Consider the following 19,308-nt stretch of genomic DNA (forward strand, 5'->3'; position numbering starts at 1 on the left):
ATCAGACACCGAGGTCCTCTGAGGATTGACTCTGGGAGACAGAATGCCAAGCTCCCCTAACGACAAGACCCATGGCCTGACCCTCCCCTCCAAGCACAAAGAGCCAGGACATGGAGATGAGGGTTTATTGTGTAAAGAGGCCGATTGTACAGAGCAAAGATTGTACTGACACAGGTGGGATGAGGGAGAGCCCGAGGCCAGAACCAGGACGGGGGGGGGTGGGGGGGGTGGAAGGGTGGCATCCTGGCCCCCCACTACCAGTCGTCCAGGCAGTGGGTGAGGGCAGACAGGACTGCACAGCTGACCCCTCCTCGTTCCCTTTGCCCCTATAACTGGATAACAGGGAGCCAGGCTATATCCACTGACCTGGGAGAACATAGCAGGAGACCCTCTGCACCCCACTCCAAACCCCTAAAGGCATGGGGTCCCCCAGTCTGACTTTTGCAGTCAGCCACCCTCCAGCCTCCTCCTTAAGCAGCCTGGACACACGCCATCCTGTCGTAGGCCCTGGCATGGAGCCAGGCCTGGACCAGGTGGTTTCAGGTTAGGAGGCTTGGACAGGCTTCCCTCACCCTGCCCAAGTGCCTCAAGGGAGAACCCACGGTTCCCTCTTGGGCAACCCATTAGGGCACAGTGACCTGGTGGCCTCTGGGGGTGGGGCAGCACAGGAGCTGGGCGGGCACTGAGGGTCAAGACAGAAACAAGGAGGGGGAGCAGAGTGAGACGGGGGCTCTGGCTGAGGCCTGCAGCCCTGGAGACGGGAGCCTCCGGAGGGGTGGGGGGTCCTTGGGGAAAGTCAAAGCCAGTCCCCACTGTCCCAGCTGCACGGGGCCTCTGGGGCCTGCCACCCAGGACTCGGCCACTCTGCCAGCCCTAGCCCTGATCATAGTAATTTAAAGCTCAGAACGGACGGTGGGTCGGGGGCAGCGTGGGGGTGCTGGCCTCCCCCGGCCTCTGTCCCTTGCAGGCTTCCCCATCCTCACACCCGCTGGATCTCAAACAGCTTCACATCGGTGTCATACCAGACAGGTGGGTCCACATTCCTGTGGAGGGGACAGGCCGTCATGGGGTGCTGGGAGTGGGGGAGATGCTAGGGGGTGGTAAAGCCCACACCCCTCCCTCCCTGCTGTCCCACCCTGGGCAGAGGGTACCCACCCTCAACCAGACAGGACCACCCTGATTAACTGTCTTGATATTAACACCACTACAGTGATGGGACCCAGAGCCGAGGTCTATGCTGAGTCCCATTGGACAGACCCCTCAGGTGGACACCAGACCCACCACCATGCTGGTAACTGCCCCACCCCACCGCGCGGGGCACACCTCAGATAGATGACGCCCCACATGTAGGTGCGGAACCACATGGCGGTGCCAGAGTTGGCCTGGTACTTGCGGATGAGGATGGGATGGGGCACGGGCAGCAACCCCACCAGGGTGCCATGTTGCAGGAACCTCAGGATCTCTGACTCATCCGTCAGCCCCCTGCCAGGGAGAGGGGCGTCTCCAACATGCTCACGTGGAAAGCCCACCACGAAGGTCACGGGGAGCATGGGGCTCACCCTGGACCCCCAAGACTCATGCTCCCGGTCACACCCCCACACAAGCCTGGACTGGCCCTTCCTCCGAGCCCAGCTGCCTGCCCCGCCCCAGCCTCACTTGTCGATGCAGATCTTCTCCACCTGGGGAACGAGCACCTGGAGCAGCCTCATGATGGTCTGCAGTGGCAGCTTCGACTTCCAGGAGAGGACCTGGGGGAGGGGCCAGGGTTCCTGGGGCGGGGACAGTCCTGCCCCCTGACTCAGAACTGCAGGCTCCCCAAGGCACTAAGCTTCCATGCTCACCGCAGCAAGGGCCTGGCAAGGGGCCGTGCCCGTGAGCAGGGACTGGTTTTCAAGGTAAGAGCTGTGCCCTGACACTGAGCACATACTATATGCTAGAAATTGTCCCCTTGGATCCTCGAAATGGCACGGTCAGGTAGGGACATTTGTTATCCCCATGCAAGTGCCATGAGTTGTGATCTTAGGAAATACATAAGGGACTGAGCAAGTGATTCAGGGAAGGAAGCTGGAAAGGGTAATTTATTAAGAAAGTTACTGCAGTTTAACCCTGCTGTAGACAGAGGAAGCAATCGAGCCAGAGAGAGGCCAAGGTCACCCCCAGAAGGACTGGCCCTGAGCCTGGCTCCCAGGCCAGTCCTTGGATTTGGACACATGGCCTTTACTGGACTGTTCCTAGGGCTGGGGGCCCCTGACCCAGCCCGCACCTGGGTGCCACCTGCCCAAACCCTCACCCACTCCGGCGCTGGGCTCCACTGCCCAGTGGCTGACGCACTGGACAGTCGTCGCTGCTCCCGCCACACCTGGCCAGGTTCCTGGTCCCCAAGAAGGAATGGAGTGAGGATGAAAAGAATGGGTATAGGGTGGGGGCAGAGGGCAGAGAAGCTGCCCCTCTCCCCTGCCCCTCCCACGGCCTGGAACTTGGGAGGGCAATGAGGTCTCCCCACTGACCCATGTATATGGGGGGCCTCACTCCCAACTGAGGGGCAGCCCAGCCCAGCACCCTTTGCCCTGGGCCCCAGGCCTTGCCCAGCCCAGCCCAGCCCGGTGACAGGTTTAGGGTAAAGGCCAGCCCAGCCTCAGATAAGGCTGATGGATGAGTCTGAAGGCCAAGGGCTTAAGCCCTGACCAGTAAACAAGGGAGGGGTCTGTGAAAGCCCCCTTTCCAGAGAGTCAGCTGGGTGTCTGCCCCTCTGCTGCAAGCGACCTCAGAGTGCCCTGGCGGGGCACACACCACAGAGGCCAGGGAGGAAGGGAGAGGCCACCTAGTTGCACCCCACGCCAGGAGTTCCCCTTACCCACCTCCTTGGCTGGGCTGCCATCTGCTGAGCTCTGCTGGGACGCAGGCTCTAGAGATCGCAAGGTGCCGTCCTCTGACACCTGGGACTTCTCTGTCAGCTTGTCAATGCCTGGAGGGGCACAGGTGGGTGTGAGGACACCTGCCCAGTGCCTCTGCTAGACAGCGTCTCCACTGGGCCAGGCCCCCTCGAGGCTCCCTCCTTCCTCCACCCACTTTAGAGAGATGCTGTGTCTGACCCCCCAATAAGCTCACCCTTGCGCGCATCCTTCCCAGACCCACACCCAGGCCTGAGGCTTGGTCCCCCAATGAAACTGCCCTCTTGGGCCCCCCATATCTCCAACCCCATCCGTCTTCTCAGTTTTCCAACTCATGCCATTTCTTTTTCCAGAGATGGGGGTGACACCCCAGAGACCCTGCCCATCCCCCAGCCATGCCAGTATCCACACCCCCTGCCACCCGCCAGTGCCAGACCTGGGGTAGCCACCAGGCTGGTCTTGAGGGTGCCTGGCTCGGCGGGGGCAGCAGGGCGGGAGCCCTCCATGGAGGCACCCTCCTGCGAGCCAGTGCGAGACAAGGGCTCGGGAGCCCGGCGGCGGCGCTGCAGCGCCTTGTGGATGGTGGGCGGGTCAGTGGGCAGGTTGGCCAGCTGGTGGAAGACGCTGCGCTTTCGGATGATGGCGTACACGAGGTTGGAGTTGCCTGTGGGAAGGGAGCACGCCTCGCCTCAGGAAGGACCCTTGACATCCCCTCCACCTAGTAGGCTTTCTGGGAGGCGGAGTTTGGAAGACGGGAAGGTATCGACCCCAGGGAAAGGAGATGTGCCCAAGAGAGGTAGCTGGGGCAGAAATGGCACCCGGCGGTGTGTGCCAACTGTGGCTACACCAAGATGTTACCTTTTTGGAAAGGACTGGAGTGAGCTCCCCTGAGCCCGTCCCTGGCACCTTCCAGGCCCCCTCCCAACCCAGCACTACGGGGTAACACGTGGCAAAGTGGGGCTGGCCCAACATACCAGTGTCCGTGTCCACACCACACTAGCTGCTCAGTATTCTGACTTGTCTGCCTGAACCAGGTCACCAGGGAGAAAGGGGTGTCCCTGTGCTTCCTTGGCACTGCATTCCCTCAGCTCCAAGGGAAGACACAGATGCGTTCCAGGCCTTCCATGCCTGGTCCACCTGTCTGGTCCTTGCTTCTCACCACACTGTTCTGCTTTCAGTTCAGCATCTCACCCCAGGGCCTTTGCATATGCTGCCTCTCCCCGAAATGCTTTTTGACTTCCACCCACCCTCCTTTATCCCTCATTCATATGCAAATTTTACTTATTTTGGAAACAATAATATAATAACTGCTAATATTTAAGTCTCCAGGCACTGTGCTAAGTGCTTTTTGTAGATTCTTTTACTTAACCCTACCAACACCCTCTGAGATAGGATGCCTCTTCGTACTATTGTTATGACCATCTCACAGCTGAGGAAACTGAGGCTCAGAGAGGTTAAGTTATGTGCCCACAGCCACAAAGCCAAGAAGTGGCAAGTCCCTAATTGACACCAGGTAGCCCAGCGTCTGTGATACCCATTAGGGTTATACCACTCACATCTTCCCTCTCATCCGATGGAGATGACCTGTCTGGGTGACCATGTGTTTAAAGCCTCCTTCCATGACTCCATCCCCAGCTGTGAGCTCCACGGGGCAGGGAGCGCTTTCCTTCGTTCCCTACTGCCTTCCCCGCACCCCGCATGGGGTTTGGTACATAGCATATGCTCAATAAATGTACGCTGGACAAACTGGGGGGCAGAAGGCTATGCCCCCTTAGACGAGAAGGTGTCCTCGTCCACTGCCCGCCCTGGTTCCTGCCCCTGAGGCCAGGCCAGGGGCTTGGGCCATTGCCTCACCATCAAACTGGTACTGAATGATGTTGTTGAAGACCTCCAGGAGGAAAAAGACCAGATGGTGGTTCTGGGCGGCAGAGAAGAGGAACCAGGTGGTGGAGAAGGCCTCCAGCAGATGCAGCAGCTTGTTGGCGGCCACCATGGAAAGGCTCTTGAGGTAGGGGGACACTGCAGGGGAAGGCTCGGCTCACTCCTAGGGCCCAACCAGCCATCCCTGCACATCCTGGCCTGGGCAGGACAAGATGCTCCCCCTCCCAAGCCTTCCCTGCCCCCTACCAGTCAAGTCCCTGAAAAGCCAGGAAAACCACACCCCCAGAAGCCAAGGCCACACTGGCCATGCCTTCTGCGGAGCCCCAGGTAGCAGTTGAAGCTCCACCCTTGTCCCTCCACTGTGTGGACAGCTGTACTGTTTAGAAAACCACTCACACATGCCATCTTGTCCACTCATCCCCACACCTCTGAGCAGGATGCAGGACACAGATGAAACCATCCCCATTTTACAGATGAGGAAACTGAGGTTCAGAGAAGTTCATAAACTTGCCCAAAGTTCCCGTTATAATATGATTGGGCAGGGATACAAACTCAGGATCTTTAGGTCTTTCTAGAATATCAAACTGATATTCTCCATATAATTAAATACATGTGTTTTGCACAGCCTGTGCTGTCTTGTTCACAAATGCATTCTCAGAGCTGGCCACACTAATCCAGTGCTCGGTTAAGAGTGGAGGGATTGACCCAGTGAGTCAACAAGTAAGCGAAGGCCCCAGAACTCACAGTCCAGCTAGAGGCCTTGAAGGCCGGCCCTGCACCACCCCACCCACCCTGGAGTCAAAAGGAGACCACAGAGAAGTCAGCCCCTCCCATCTAGGACCATGGTCTCCAAAAGGCAACCACTGACGTCATCCTGCCTCAGCCGGCTGCCACCCACCTTGCTGGGCCCAGTTCCCCAGCCAATCGGAGCCCCCTCCTCTCTCAGGCCAGCTGTCTGCAGTCCTCGCTGGTGGGCAGGTCCTATCCCTGCACCCAGGGCCAAGTGCTCCAAACCCCTGCACTGGCCAATACAATAGCCACAGCGATATCTGGCCTTTAAGCTCTGAAACAGGTGGCCCTAACTGATACGTACTGCACGTGTGAAACACACACGAGATGTTAAAGACTGGATGAGAAAAAGAAAATACACTATCTCAATAATTTTTTATATTGGTTACATGTTGAGATGATGGTATTTTGGATATAGTGGATTAAATAAAATGTTATAAAATTATTGTCGTCTGTTTCTTTTTTTTGGTTTTTGCTTGTCAGTTTGTTTGGTTGCTGTTGTTGTTTTAAAGTGGCTACTAGAAAATTGATCAGTACATAGTGGGGCTGCCCTTACTGGACAAGACCGGTTTGAACCAGGGAGTGGGCGGCAGGTCAGCCTGTGGCCTGGCGCCACCTAGTGGTGAGCATGGGGAAGGCGGGCTCTGGGCCCCTTACCGTTGACCACGATGGTGAGCAGACAATCGAAGAGGGGCTGCAGCCTCTGGTGCCCGCTGGTGATGATCTTGTGGAATACCTGTGCGGGGAGGCCGAGGGGTAGCCATGGGGTCCCCTCTACCTCCAGATTCAGCCAAGAGGTCGTAACCCCCATGCCTCCAGGTGCCCCTTACCACAATGAGCAGGTCAGCATGGGTACCCGTGAAGACCGGGATGTCCATTGGCACGCGCACTGAGTAGGGTTTGTTCAGCCGCACCCCAAAGTTCCGCTCCCCGCTCAGCAGCAGCAGGATGAAGACACCAATGTGCATCAGGCCCACCCGAGCTGCAGCAGGTGGCATGGGAGGGGTCACCACGCCAAGTGGGGAGGGGAGGACGGGAGACCAGGGCAGGGACCCATTTTGGGTGGGGCGGAACTGAGAAAAGCCCTTCCTGGAAGGTCAGGGCACCAGATCTGAGCTCCTGGGAGGGGGCCAGACTAGCTGGCCCCGCCCCTCTTCCAGGAACCCTCCTATCCCATGCCCCCCAGCTGTGTCCCCCACCCTATACCCTCCCCAGCTTACATTGATCTGCTCGAGCATCATTAAGGAAGTAGAGGATGGGGACCAGGATGTCCAGCACGTCGCTGCTCTTCAGCACAAAGAAGAGGAATTTCTGGGGGGAGGGGACGGGAACAGGTAGGCGGGTCAGAGGGAGGGGCAGCTCTGCCCCACCCTCTCGCCTTCCTGGGAGTCTCCCCAGACCCTGGGCTATGCAGAGTGGCTTTTCCCCATCTAGGGCAGACCAGTGCCCCCAGGCTGGACCCCTGCAGCCAGCCCACCTTGTTGAAGTCACAGAGCTTCCAGAAAAGGACCAGCAGCTCCTGGTGGAACTGGATCTTCTTGGTGGAGTTGGGCAGGTAGGTCTGGAGCAAGGGGTTGGAGAGCAGCCGGGCTATGCCCTTGAGGATGAACTGGAAGTCCTGGGTGGGAGGGGGACGGGGGCCTGTCCAGTCCATCTCCCTGCAACTCCAGCTCCTGGGGCCAAGCCCCCTACAAACGCCTCCTCACTCCCCCAGAGCCTCACCCCACCCTGAGAGTCTGAGGGGCCCAGATTCCAACGTCATCAATAGCTGTCTTGGGGTAAGCCCCTCAGGAAGGTGAGTCCAGGGCTGGCCTGGAGGCGCCCCTTCCCCTCCGCCGAGAGGGGTCATTCACTGAGCACCTACTACACCCTGGGATGTGCTCTCAATCCTCACAGCAAGGCAAGGAAGCAGCTACTGTTCCCATGTTACAGCTGCAGAGCTTAGAGCTTTGGAATCTCATAACTGTGCACCCAAGGTCACAAGACACATCAACTTGGGTCTCCCTTGCCTTTAAGTCCACTGTCATTTTGAAATGACCTCCCCAGACATTGGGAGAAACTTGATGCTAGAGTGCCTCCTCCTGGAAGCCTTCCCAGTTATGGTCACCCAGTTGAGGCCATCAGCCCTTTCCAGCATCTCAAAACCGTCTCAATCCTACTGTCACTATTTTACCTTGAGTAGCCCTGAGTCCATGGGGACCAGGGTTCCTTTATGTAGGGGTCAGGACTTCCCCACCCATCTCATCTGCCTCCCCTCGCCCCCTGCAAAGCCATAATCACTGTGGGATGGGCAGCTAGAATCCATCAGAGCAAGAGCAGTGCTTGACTCACCTCTTCGCGATGGATGCGGGACAGGTAGTTCACAAACAGGTTCTCAGGCCCTGGAGGCTGCCAAGGGTGGAGCGGGGGTGAGCAGGTGCCCCTACCCTCTGCCCCTACCCTAGGCCTAGGTGCTGGCAGCAGTGCCTCCTTAACCTCAGATAGCCCCAGGCTCACCACTGGGTGCCCACTGGAGACCCCTTGCCCAGCTCTGCTGGAGGGAATGCCACCCAGAGGCCGGCAGGACCCCTGCTCTCCCCCTCCTGTCCTTACATCAGCATCGTCCATGGCAGTGCCTGTGGTGGTGCCATCCACTGTGGGGCTGCTGCTGGTGGCGCTGTCATGGTCCAAGGTGACGATGAGTACCTGGACAGCCTCCTCCACCAGAGGTTCCCGGTAGTCGGAGAAGAGCAGGTGGTTGTAGGGGATCCCGTAGCCCACAGGGTCATAGGCACACACGGTGTTGAGGAGAGAGGTGAATAGGGGCAGGGCATGTCTGCAGTGGGAGAGGAGCAGCGGGGCTGCAGAGATGCCACCGCGCGCTCCGTCCGTCCACCCCAGCCACGTGGAAGGGTCAGCCACCCTCTCACTCAACACATGTTTCTGCCAGCCCTGGGCTGGGGCTGGGGACTGGGGAGCAGAACAGGAGCTCATCCCGTCCTGAGCAGGACTCCTGCTTGTCCTTGCCTGTATCGGGGACCTGCGCCAGGCTGGGCTGAGGGCAGGAGGAATTTATTACCAAGAGTAGGATGGCCAGTCAGGAGAGGCTCTTTGGAGGAAATCATGTCCACACCCTTTAATTTTCCCCCCAGAGGCTAAAGCCTACTCTTCTTTTATATGACTATTTTTTAGAGGTTCATAATAAAACTGAGGGAGGTACAGAGATTTGCCACATACCCCCTGCCCCACACATGCACAGACTCCCCCATTTTGTTACAATAGATGAATCTACATGGACGCAACATAACCACTTATAGTCCAGAATTTCCTCATAGATCACTCTTGGCTGGGACAAGTGTATAATGACACACCCCCAGGTTTTTGAGGGGCAGGTACCCTCCCTCAGGGCTTTAGGGAAGGGGCTGGAGGCCCACAGGGAGGTGGGCTTCCCTTCAGGAAGCAGAGCACACGCTCAGTCCCCTAGATCCCAGGCCACAGAACGACTCCATTCTGAGACCTGTAAGATGTCAGGGTTCAAGCTCCCCGTCTTACGGATGAGGAAACTGAGACCCAGAGAGGTTGAGTGGCAAGGTGTGGCCATTTGCCTGATAAGCCTGGTGAGAAAGAAAACTCTAGCCAGTTTTCCACTGTGGCTGGTGGAAGGAGTCACCTGGGTTCCCTTCTCTTCTGGGAACAAAAAGGTCGGGCGGGAAGCCAGGAAAACCTGAAGAATGAGACCTGCCACGTGGGCATCAGAGTTTGGAAGTAAAAGAGTGAACCAGGACCCTTAGGAGCACTGACTCCTGCGCTGGGCACAGCTGGAGCTGCACAGCTGGAGTGTGTGTATCTGCTCCAAACACTCAATCCCGCCATGTGACAACTCCTTGTACCCATATGAGCCCCTATAGTCCATGAGCACCCCCATTCAGCCAGGGATTCCCCATCCTTCAGGGTGTTCATTATGTCCCCTCCTCAATCCACTGTCTAAACTGCGCTGCTTAGACAGTACAAGCAACATGTTTCTCCTGAGAGCTTAAAGCGTGGCTGGTCCGAATTGAGATGTAGTGTAAGTGTAAACTACACATCTGATCTTGAAACCTTAGCATGAAAAGGGAATGTAAATCATCTCAAAAGATTTACATATTGATTACATGTTAAATGCTAATATTTTCAATATACAATATATTGGATTATGTTGAACATATTATTAAAATTAATTTCACTTGTTTTGTTTTTACTTTTTTACTGTTGACACAAGAAATGTTTAAATTGCAAATGCGGCTTGCATTATATTTCTATTAGACGAAGGACCCAGGCACAGGTCCCCCAGAGCCCCGCAATGGGACATTGGACAGCGCTGGCATAAGGTGTGGCAGTCTAGTTACAGGTCATCACCACCAGAGGGCAGCATCTCCCCTCAAATAGTAAGACTTAAGGCTGGAGAGTGGCCTCAGCTCTGAGCTGCCTGGAACAAGAGGGAAGAGAATGGAAAGAAAGACCAGGCGCCGCTCACCTGTTCTCCGTGGAACAAAAGAACTGTACCCACGGGTTGGTGCTGCTACTGTCCGGAGCCGGGGGCAGGTACATGGCCTCAGAGAAACACGTCAGCAGCAGCTTAAGCAGCTCCATCCTTGGGGAGGGATGATTATAAGAGGGGGTTCAGTACCTGAGGATGTCAGTTCTCCTCTAGGAGGGCCCCTCTGCCCAGCCCCAGCTCAAGTCCATGAAAAGAAATGACCTCATTTTATCTCTGTGAGGCTAAAGTTGGGTCACGAGTGGGCAGGGTCTCTTTGTAAGAACCTATGCATGTTTCCCTTTATAAGCTGTTCAGGGGCATGCCTGGGGTCCAGCTATGCCATGGGCTCTGGGCCTAAGAGATCTCACCGGTTCATGTCGTGGATGTAGTTGGGTTGTGGAGAGTGGGCGAAGCCCACGCCAGCCTCCCAGATGTATTCACAGCTATCTAGGGAGTGGATGTCCTCCGCTGAGTCCTGGGGACAGGGTCAGGGAGAGATCAGGCTGATGATGGCCAACCCAAGCCCCCTGCCATTCCCAGGGGTAGATACCCTCATATTATCCCCAAATGCCCCAGGTGCTAATGCCCATGGGAAGAAATGAACATTCTCAACCTCTTAAAACCTCATATTTCTTAAGTCTAGTTCTTTTACTTGCTCAGTCTAGTTTGAGACAGGGAGAGAGAGCCAGGGAGGGAGGGGAATGGAACTGGGTGCCCCTGGTGGTACGTGGAAGTGAAGAGCAGAGAACTCTCAAGGTCGAGTCCATGGGCGCACGTCAAGGGAAAGAGCCAAGCCCTACACCCCACCCACCACCCAGGCAAAGACAATGGGAACCTGTGCCCAGCCTCCCGGATGCAGGGGGCAGGGCCAGGCACCATCTGGCTCCTCTCCAGCTGTGCCAGCCACCACCCCCTTCCCGGGACCAGGCGTGCCAGGCAACCCAGCCTTCCCAGAACAGCCTCTGCCCTCACAGCATCCTGCCCAAGGGAACTTCAACCAGCCCCAGCCCAGGACCAGAGCCCTCCCCAGTCCAGGGGTGGGGGTCGGGGGGCTCTCACCACAGTGCTCCTCCGATGGCTCTGGACAGTGAACTCTGGGCAGAAGAGCAAGTCGGCGATGGCCAGGAGCAGGGACTCAGCCAGGGGCCGAGCATTCTCATCATCGTCCTCTCCCTGCTTGGGACAGAGCACCCAGGGGCCACCTCAGTGGTAGCTGGCCAAGGAGAGGGGGCCCCAGGACCTAGGGGGTGGGAGGAGGATGGGGTCTGAGCCCAGGCAGGCTGTGGGCAGACGGATGAGGAAGAGGCAGGAGAAGGCAAAGGAAGTGGACTCCCAATCACCCCAAACCTCCCAGGGCAGAAGGGGACATCGTGGTGAATGGAACTGGGAACAGTGAGGAAACCTCCCATTGACTGGGAGGGAACAGGCCGTATCCCCTAAACTCTGGAGCCTCAGCCCCTAGGCCAGGTGCCTAGAGATAAACCCAGGGAGGGGGTGGGTGAGAGAGGGAAGAAGAAGGCTCAGCTGCCTGCGCCCATCTTTGCGCAGCTGGAGGGGCAGGGAGCCCCGTGGGAGAGGAACCCAGGGCTCAGGTTGCAGGAGTTGACCCCCACGCCTCCTCCCCTGCACTTCCTAAACCCCAGGAGAGGTTTGGAGGAATGTGACTGGACCTGAACCTGGTCTTCTCTCTCCCTGTCCCCACAACTCCACCTCCCACCAGCCCTGCCCAGCCCAGCCCAGCCCACAGACCCCTCCGTGCCCTGCCCCGGGCACTGTAGACCAGAAGAAGCCCCTCCAGTCAGGGTCCTCAAAGATGTAGGGCAGCACTCGGGTGAGAAGCCGGCTGCAGTTCAGGACAATTTGCTTCTCCTTCTCTGAATGGCAGCCGTTCTCAGCTCCCTGCACCAGCTTCTCGACAGCCTGTGGGACGTGGGACGGAAGGTTGGGGAGTGGGGCCCTGGCACTTGGGGTCAGGATGGGCACCCCAGGTTCCAGAGGGGGAGAGGCAGCAGGGCCCCAAGTGGAGGCTCCACCCCACAGGGCTACCCCTCCACATAGGGTCAGCCAGCCCAGGTGGACGGACGTGGGCCAGAGAGCAGCCTAGACCGCCAAGGAGTGAGAGCCCAGCCCACCCCTCACTAGCCGAGACCTTGCTAAGTGACCACCCATCTGAGCCTCAGTTTTCCTCATCTGTAAAATGGTGACACTAATAGTACCAACAGCAGAAGGTGAGCTAAATGAGCTGACCTGTGGAAAGTATTCAGCAAGGTGTGGCCCAGAGGAAGTCCTCACAAATGGCGGCTGCCATGATCACTTCCCCAGAACCCAGAGCCCAGGGGGACCAGTGCGTGAAGCCTCAGGACTGCCCACACCTGGGTGGGTGGGATGTTCTGAGAACACAGGGCTGGGCCAACTTCAGCCTCCCTAAAGGGGTGGTAAATGGCTCAGCTGGGAGTAGCCGTAAGGAGCTGGGCACCCCTCACCTTGTAGCACAGAGTGGCCAGGTTGGAGGGCGACTCCTCCCGCACGGCCCGGATCTCTGCCGCAGGCACCAGTGCAAAGACATCCTGTACTGAGGTGGCTGTGTTTGCCCAGAACTGGTCCCAAAAGGCGTCATCAGTGGCTTCCACGGGCTGTGGGAGAACCCAGTGTCCAGAGTTGCACAATCCCTTACCAACGGGCCCAGTTTGCCCAACCTTGTGCCAAGGAAACCTCTGAGAGGGAAACCACGGCCCCTCTACTCCATCCTTGCTGGTGCCCAGAAGCATTCCTACATGGGGGACAGCCTTCAGCCACCATGAGCCCCAGCCAGCACAGGCAGGATGGAGACACATGGCATGGATGGTCAGAGGTCAGCTGGGCACTGACTGAGTTCAGCAGCCAAAGCCCAATCCAGCCCCTGAGGGACTGTGTGACCCTGGGTAAGTCACCATCCTCCTTTGGCCAGGCCTCCTCACCTAGGGACTTCCCCAGGCCACACCACTAGGATAAGTGCCCAGCGACCAGACCAGGCTGGGCTCCTCCCTCTCGGAAGAAGACAGGGGCATGTGCTCATTGTCATTCACCAGAGCTGCCCGCCGTCGGCCACAGCCTCCACCCTTTCCCGGCACATCCAACAGATGTCAAATCTAAAGGAGTCAACCCCACAGCTCTCTGACCGCACCTGCTCTTCCAGGTGCCTACCGGCGACACAGTTTAGGCCACTCTTGCCAGGGCCCCACCTCCAAATTCACCTCCTCAAATCAGCCTCCACACTGCCCACAACCCACATTCAAAGCACAGGACCAAAGGCATAGCTCCCTCAAAAAAGACTTTTAGGACCCCCCCACTGCCTGCAGGATTGAATCCAGACTTCAGCCGGACAGTCAGCCAAGAGCTTACCCAAACACACCTACCTACGTGCATGCACACCTGTATTTACTATCCCTACGACCCAACCCTGCCATATCTTCCCTTTGTCTTTGCTCAGACTGTCCCCTCTTTCCAGCATGCCCACTCCTCCTAACACAATCCAAAGTCCCACGGTCCTATTGAGGTAATATGTCTTAAACACACTTATGCATTTTGAATCACATAGGCAACCAGTGTGAATCATAAACTCCACTTCTAGAAATTTTCCTAAGTAAACGATCGGAGATGTGCCTGTATAAGGATGTTTCCTCAAGTGTTATTATTGACAAAAGTAGAAAGTTGGGATGACCTAAATAACCAACGATCCCGGATGCTTAGAAAGCTAAGGTATCCCCCACAAAGAATGAAAGCCCAATAAAGCCTGAGGGTGTAAAGCCAAAAAAGAAAGAAAGAAAGAAAGTAAAGGCACATTCATACAATGACATAATATGCAGACATTAGAATCATGTTTTCAAAGAATATTAAAGAATGGAAAATGCTTACACTGCAATGTTATGTGAAAGACAAGATATAAAACTATGGGATGGTCACAATTTTGTGTTATATTATATAGTAAAAGCCTAGAAGAAAATGACAGAATGTTAACAGCAATGATCTGTCTGGGTGGTTTTTATTTTTTTCTCTATATTTTCCTGTAAGCGCAGTATTACCATTTTTTCCCTTTTGCATGTTCATCTGTTGAGGGGCCAGGGTGTCCAGGCAGTTACCCTTCAGAAAGCACTTCCTGCAAGAGACCTTCCCCATTGCTCCAATCAACCTAGGCTTTTCCCTTCTCTGAAAGGGCTGATAAAGGGCCCTGCCATCACTACCAATCCATACGTAATATATGCGTTACTCTTGTCATTGGAAATAAATAGATATACTGTTAAGAAATAATTCAGTTCTCTGAAGGCACTTCTTGCAAGAAGTCTTCCGAGCTCCAGACTGGGGGGCTTGCTCCCACGTTGGAGCCCTGCTCCCACCCCTCAGGCACGCATCACAGTCCCTGATTCCACGGGTGTTAGTGTACTTACCTCCAGGCCCCATGAGGCCACCAGCCCTCTTCCCTGACCTCCCAATTGAGGCTTATAGCAGATGTTCAGCCAATATTTGTTCAGCTAAAGGCTCTAATTAGTCCTAGACAAGCCCTCAGCCCAGTCAGCTGAGGGCCAGCAGGGCTGTTCAAATTCAGGGCTTGGGTCGCAAGCCATGCCGAGGACCAGGTGTCCCCTGGCCCACTCTCCAGGCAACACCCCCATCTGAGCTTCAGGGCAGTGTGGTCTCAGCCCTCTGGACAGGCCTGGCATCAGGGCCTGCTCAGTTCCAGAACTGGTAGAGCGAGTTAGCCGGGGGAGAGGAACAAGGCCAAAGGAGGGGCCTGGGCTGGGGTTTGCTGGCCCTCAAGCCCTCAGCCAGGACAGCCTTCTGACACTCACTGGGGTCCAGGGGTACCATACCCCAGTGTGGGTGGCTGGGGGGGTGGAGAAGGACATCCCCAAAAACATGCAGAGTCCGCACCCCAATCTGGGAGCGCCTCTGGGAGCTCCTATCTCTATGCTTTCCCCACCTCCCAGGGAGCCATTACCCCCTTAAAGGGGCTAAAACTCATTAGAGCACAAAATGGACTTCAACTCTGACCTAATTCATCAGGCAAGTGTCCCCAGGGTAGCCCAGCCTGGAAACTGAGGAAAGTCCCAGCTATGGGAGCTGGCCTTGAACTTCAAGAGCGACGACTTTCACTTCCGCCATCCCCAAATGGGCCTCCTCCTGGTCCCCCTGTGGCTTGGACACTTCAATTTGGTGCCCATTACCTGACCATACCAGGTTAACATGATGCTATAGGTATTGGCCAGGATCACTGGGGCCCCTTAGGCTTCTGAGGGGCAGGATATGGCTTAGCTCCTGCCCCAGTTACCCCAGTTACCCCAGCTGGGCTCCATCCAACCCAAGGAAGCTCTAAAATCTGAGCCAGTTTCTTCAAAAGTATTTTTGCTGGAGGTGGGCTGGGCTCCACAGACACTGAGCTATCCTGGTGGGAAACCAGGTATTCCTACCCGAGCTCCGTCAGGACCTGCTCAGGCCAGACCCCCACCGGCCTGGGGACCAGCTGCATCTTTTGAACCTCTCTGGGGAGAGGAGGGAAGGACCAGCAGTGCTCCAGCCTCCTAACGGTGACCTGTTCTGGAGGACTTTGTCACCACAGCAGGACTGTTACCATGGCTTTCATACACACATACGTGCACACACATGTAAACATGGACCTACCAGGTCTCATCTGGCTGATGGCAGAGAACCTCCAAACAGGCAGGCTCTAGAAGAGGGTCTCAGGTCCATGAATGTGTCTCCTCCAGGGCCCCACCCACCTGGGAAAGGCTCAGGAAACACAGCCCAATCTGCTGGCCCTCAGGACCAGGGTCAGGCCCAGCCCAGGGCAGGAAGAAAACAGGATGCTGTGCAGGAAGGTCGGGAAGGCCCAGCAGAGACAGCTCGGGCCCAGGCCATGGCAAAGGAGCTGGGTCAGCTTGTCTGCTGCTCAGAGCAAAACTAAAACTCCGTGTTCACAGCACAGCCTCTGAGGACCTGGGACTGAGGACGCCCTGTGGACAACTGGCCTGAATCTCCTGGGGGCCACCGAGTGGCAAAATCTGGAATGATCACCTGAGATCCACTCTTGACTCCCAAACTGTCCAAGCCAGGTTACTACACAGGGCCTGAGGCTTCAGGCCCTGGGGGTCTTTCCCTCCAGGTGGCCCAGGGCCCTTCCCACCTGCAAGGTCCCAGCGCTTCCTGGAAGGAGGCTCAGGCTGGTCTCTGGCTCAGACCCTGTTCTAAGCCAACTCACTGTCCTCAGGCTCCTCAGGGAAACTGGACAGCACCACCACAGTCAGCTCCATCACGGTATTTGGGGGCGAGGGGCTGGAGCAGGTAGGAATCTAGTCCACCCAGATCCTCTGGGACCTAGCTGAGCTAGTCCTGCTGGCCCAACAAAGGACCCTGGCAGCTGAGCCAACAGCCCTTAGTTCATTTCTCCAACAAGGTGTTTCCCTCTGAAAGTAGGTAAACACAGGAGCCTCCCTCCCTCCTCTCTCTGTGGCCCCACATCAAAGGGCTGGCCCACCTGCCCCCCACAGACCTAGAAGCCCCATTCCATGTCAGAACTAACCAGAAGCCATGGGGGAAGCGGTGAGAAGTAAGGTCTGGTGTCTCTCAAATGCCTTTCAGCTGGGGCTGGACTCCAGAGGCCATTGGGCATTTGCTGGCGCCTGACCTTTCTCTCATGGGAATGATAGAGGGTGGAACCAGCAGTCTGGCCTCTGGAGACCAGCTGGCTGTGGGGAAATGGTTCCCTCGATCCCACTCTAACTGCCAAGAGCAAGAGAGAGCCCCGGGGAGCAGCAGCACGGGAGTGGGAGTGGAGGTAAGAGGAAAGGCCCAGATGGCAGCAGAGCAGCAGGTCCTGAGTCCCTCGAAAGTGGGGGATCTGGAAAGTCAGGCATAGACTTAGTTCAAGGGGTGAGGAGAGAAGGGGTGGGCAAGGAAGCAGCCTTGCTGAGGCCAGGTCCTGCTTGTTGGGGCCAAGGAGATGGCCTCTGTGCCACGTGTAGACTCGGGAATGTGCAGCATGGACTATGCTGCAAGACATCCCAGGCCCCACTCAGCAGGCCAAGGGCGATCTGGAGGTTTCTCGGCCCTGACCCAGACAACGGAGGGTACTGCAAGCACAGCCATCCCCACCGCTGGGCCTCAGAGGAGAAGCCCCCAGCAGTGGTGGTCCCAGTTGAGAGACTGGACCCCACAGGCCTGGGAACAGGTTCCGTTGCCAAGCTGCCGCACTGCCCGCTACTCTTTGCACGTCCCCAGGCAGACCTGGGCCTTCCTAGCTGTGGGCATCGACCTGGGCCCAGTGAGGCCCCTGCCGCCGCGCACCAGCTGTTTCTCCGACCCGGGAGGGCGCGGGCCGGGCTTTGTTTGCGTTGAGTCAGCCGGGTCTGTGCGTCCGGGACCCGCGGGCACCAAGGGGCAGGAGAGGATGAGGGAGGTTGATGGGTGGGTGGAGACAAGAAGAGGCTAGAGATGCAGGGCTGGAGGGGCGGAGGGGGTGGGGGAGGGACAGGGGGCGGACAGCGGCGGCGCCGGCTCGGGAAGTAGGCACACGTCAGCCTAAGGTGGCAGCAGCGGCTGCGAGGAGGATGTTCCCGAGAGAGGAGGCTGGAGATAGGGAGGCTAGGGCTCGGGATGGAGCCTGGGGCACAGGCCAAGGGATTCGGCTCCGGCCCTGGCCTCAGTGTCACCCTACAGGCAAGCCGGTCCCCCATCTCAGGGCAAGTCAAGTTCGCGCACCACCCCCTGCCCCCGGCCCTGCCCAGCTCCCAGCCCTGCAGGTGGGTGGGGAGGCTGGGGCCCCGGGCGCACCTGCGTCTTGGTGGTGAGCTGGATCACCGCCTTTCGGAAATTCAGCTTGGAGTCGGCCGACCCCATACCGTTGGAGCCCGCTCCGGCCGGGCCCCGGCCCCGACTCCCGCCCCGGCCTGGGTTTGGGATCCAGCTCCAGCTCCGCGGCCCCCGCTGCTCTCTCAGGAGCAGAGCCGCACACCCCGCCCGCCAGCCCGGCGCCGGCCCCGCCCCTTCTTAGCTCCGCCTCGTCAGGCTCCGCCCTCCCGACACCTGCCGCGTTCCTCATGGTCCACGCCTGGCGTACAGATTCTGCCCTTCCGACCCAAAGCTGCCGCACTCCCTTCTCATTCTGACCCAGTGCCTCTGTGCCCTTCCTTCAGCGTCCTAGCGTTGTCCCTGCTCCATCTCTCCCATTTCCATCCAGCCCCAGGGCCCACAACCCTCCCAGCCTTCCGTCCCCGCCCCCATCCTCACCATTGGTCCCCAAGCCATCACTGGGTCCACACTTTCTCAGCCAGCCCTTTCCCTTGGGTTTCTTCCTCGTCAATCCCTGTCCAACTTTTTTTTTTCCCCCTGAGCATCTGCTCTGTTGGTTCCCCTTTTTCTGACCTGTCAAACCCACATGTCCAAACAGCCTCAGGCTCAGCCATTCGCTCTGTGGAAGGGAAGCTGACTCAGTGCCCCTGCTCCAGGAAAGCAGCTCCCGGCCTGAGGACGGCGGGAGGTCCTTCCGGGTCCCACAACTTCTTTCTGGATGCCTGCCTTCCATGAAAACCCTTTTAGGTCCATCAATTTCAACAAATGTGTTGAGGGATTGGTATTTAGCAACACTGTGTCAGGCACAGGGGCATAGGGGCTGAAATCACAGTATCTACCTTTTATGAGCAGTTAGCTAGGGAGAGAATCAAGAAAGTAATCAGCCATGGTTCAACCCAGTGAGGCTTTGATAAAGGCAGATTAATAATAATAATAAAAATAATATAATGTGACGACAATATCTCTAACAACAAAAACCTACCTCTAAGGTAGGTATTATCCACATTTTACACTTGGGGAAACAAAACCTCAAAGCATTTAAGTTACTTGCCCAAAGTTGCACAACTAGTAAGGAACAAAGCCAAAAAAGCATATTTAACTCTGGCCCCAAAAGAGGCTGCACTTTTCCACAACGTCATCTTGCATGTTATGTCTGGAAGCTTCTGGAAATCCTAGATGCTTCAAAAGGAGGTGACACTTAGCTTAAATAGGAATTCCACAGGCGAAAAATGAGGGATGCACTATTAGGCAGCAAAAAAGTGACACAAAGGCAGGGTAGGACAGGTGTGGAGGTTGGGAGGAGGGGGACAGGTTATCACCATGTCACCCAGTGAGCAGACTGGACAGGATAGCCCTGTCCTTGCTCCAGAGGTGTGTTTTCCCTGCCCTGGATGAAATCCTGGGCAGCTCAATGGCTTTTCTAATCACTTT

The 19,308-nt window shown here is 56.9% G+C and overlaps 1 protein-coding gene across 2 annotated transcripts; it reads right to left on the reverse strand.

Moving 5' to 3' along the window:
• Nucleotides 1-111: 111 nt before the first annotated feature.
• On the reverse strand, nucleotides 112-18,068 carry HID1 (HID1 domain containing). 2 transcript variants are annotated; one of them, XM_019745624.2, is made up of 19 exons: nucleotides 17,860-18,068; nucleotides 12,540-12,689; nucleotides 11,806-11,976; nucleotides 11,116-11,229; nucleotides 10,425-10,531; nucleotides 10,054-10,170; nucleotides 8,154-8,376; nucleotides 7,893-7,949; nucleotides 7,039-7,179; nucleotides 6,782-6,872; nucleotides 6,392-6,543; nucleotides 6,219-6,297; nucleotides 4,746-4,910; nucleotides 3,328-3,555; nucleotides 2,859-2,965; nucleotides 2,291-2,371; nucleotides 1,657-1,748; nucleotides 1,324-1,482; nucleotides 112-1,043 (listed from the first exon to the last, which is right to left on the reverse strand). In XM_019745624.2, the coding sequence occupies exons 1-19, from the start codon at nucleotides 17,923-17,925 to the stop codon at nucleotides 980-982; spliced, it is 2,364 nt and encodes a 787-aa protein (XP_019601183.1). In that variant the 5' UTR covers nucleotides 17,926-18,068; the 3' UTR covers nucleotides 112-979. The 2 variants fall into 2 exon arrangements, with proteins under 2 accessions (XP_019601183.1, XP_019601182.1); XM_019745623.2 differs by having other exon boundaries at nucleotides 11,116-11,232; nucleotides 17,860-18,058.
• Between the last annotated feature and the right edge of the window lie 1,240 nt (nucleotides 18,069-19,308).

Source organism: Rhinolophus sinicus, linkage group LG15 (genome assembly GCF_036562045.2).
Source record: "Rhinolophus sinicus isolate RSC01 linkage group LG15, ASM3656204v1, whole genome shotgun sequence".
NCBI classification, from domain to species: Eukaryota; Metazoa; Chordata; class Mammalia; order Chiroptera; family Rhinolophidae; genus Rhinolophus; species Rhinolophus sinicus.

What these genes read in the sequence shown, in the direction of transcription:
- HID1 (XM_019745623.2), bottom strand. Translation starts at nt 17,925, where the DNA reads ATGGGGTCGGCCGACTCCAAGCTGAATTTCCGAAAGGCGGTGATCCAG. An exon ending in AGCTCACCACCAAGACGCAG is followed by an intron (nt 12,690 to 17,859) that starts GTGCGCCCGGGG and finishes GTTCTCCCACAG; the next exon opens with CCCGTGGAAGCCACTGATGA. An exon ending in TTTTGTTCCACGGAGAACAG is followed by an intron (nt 8,377 to 10,053) that starts GTGAGCGGCGCC and finishes CTCCCACTGCAG; the next exon opens with ACATGCCCTGCCCCTATTCA.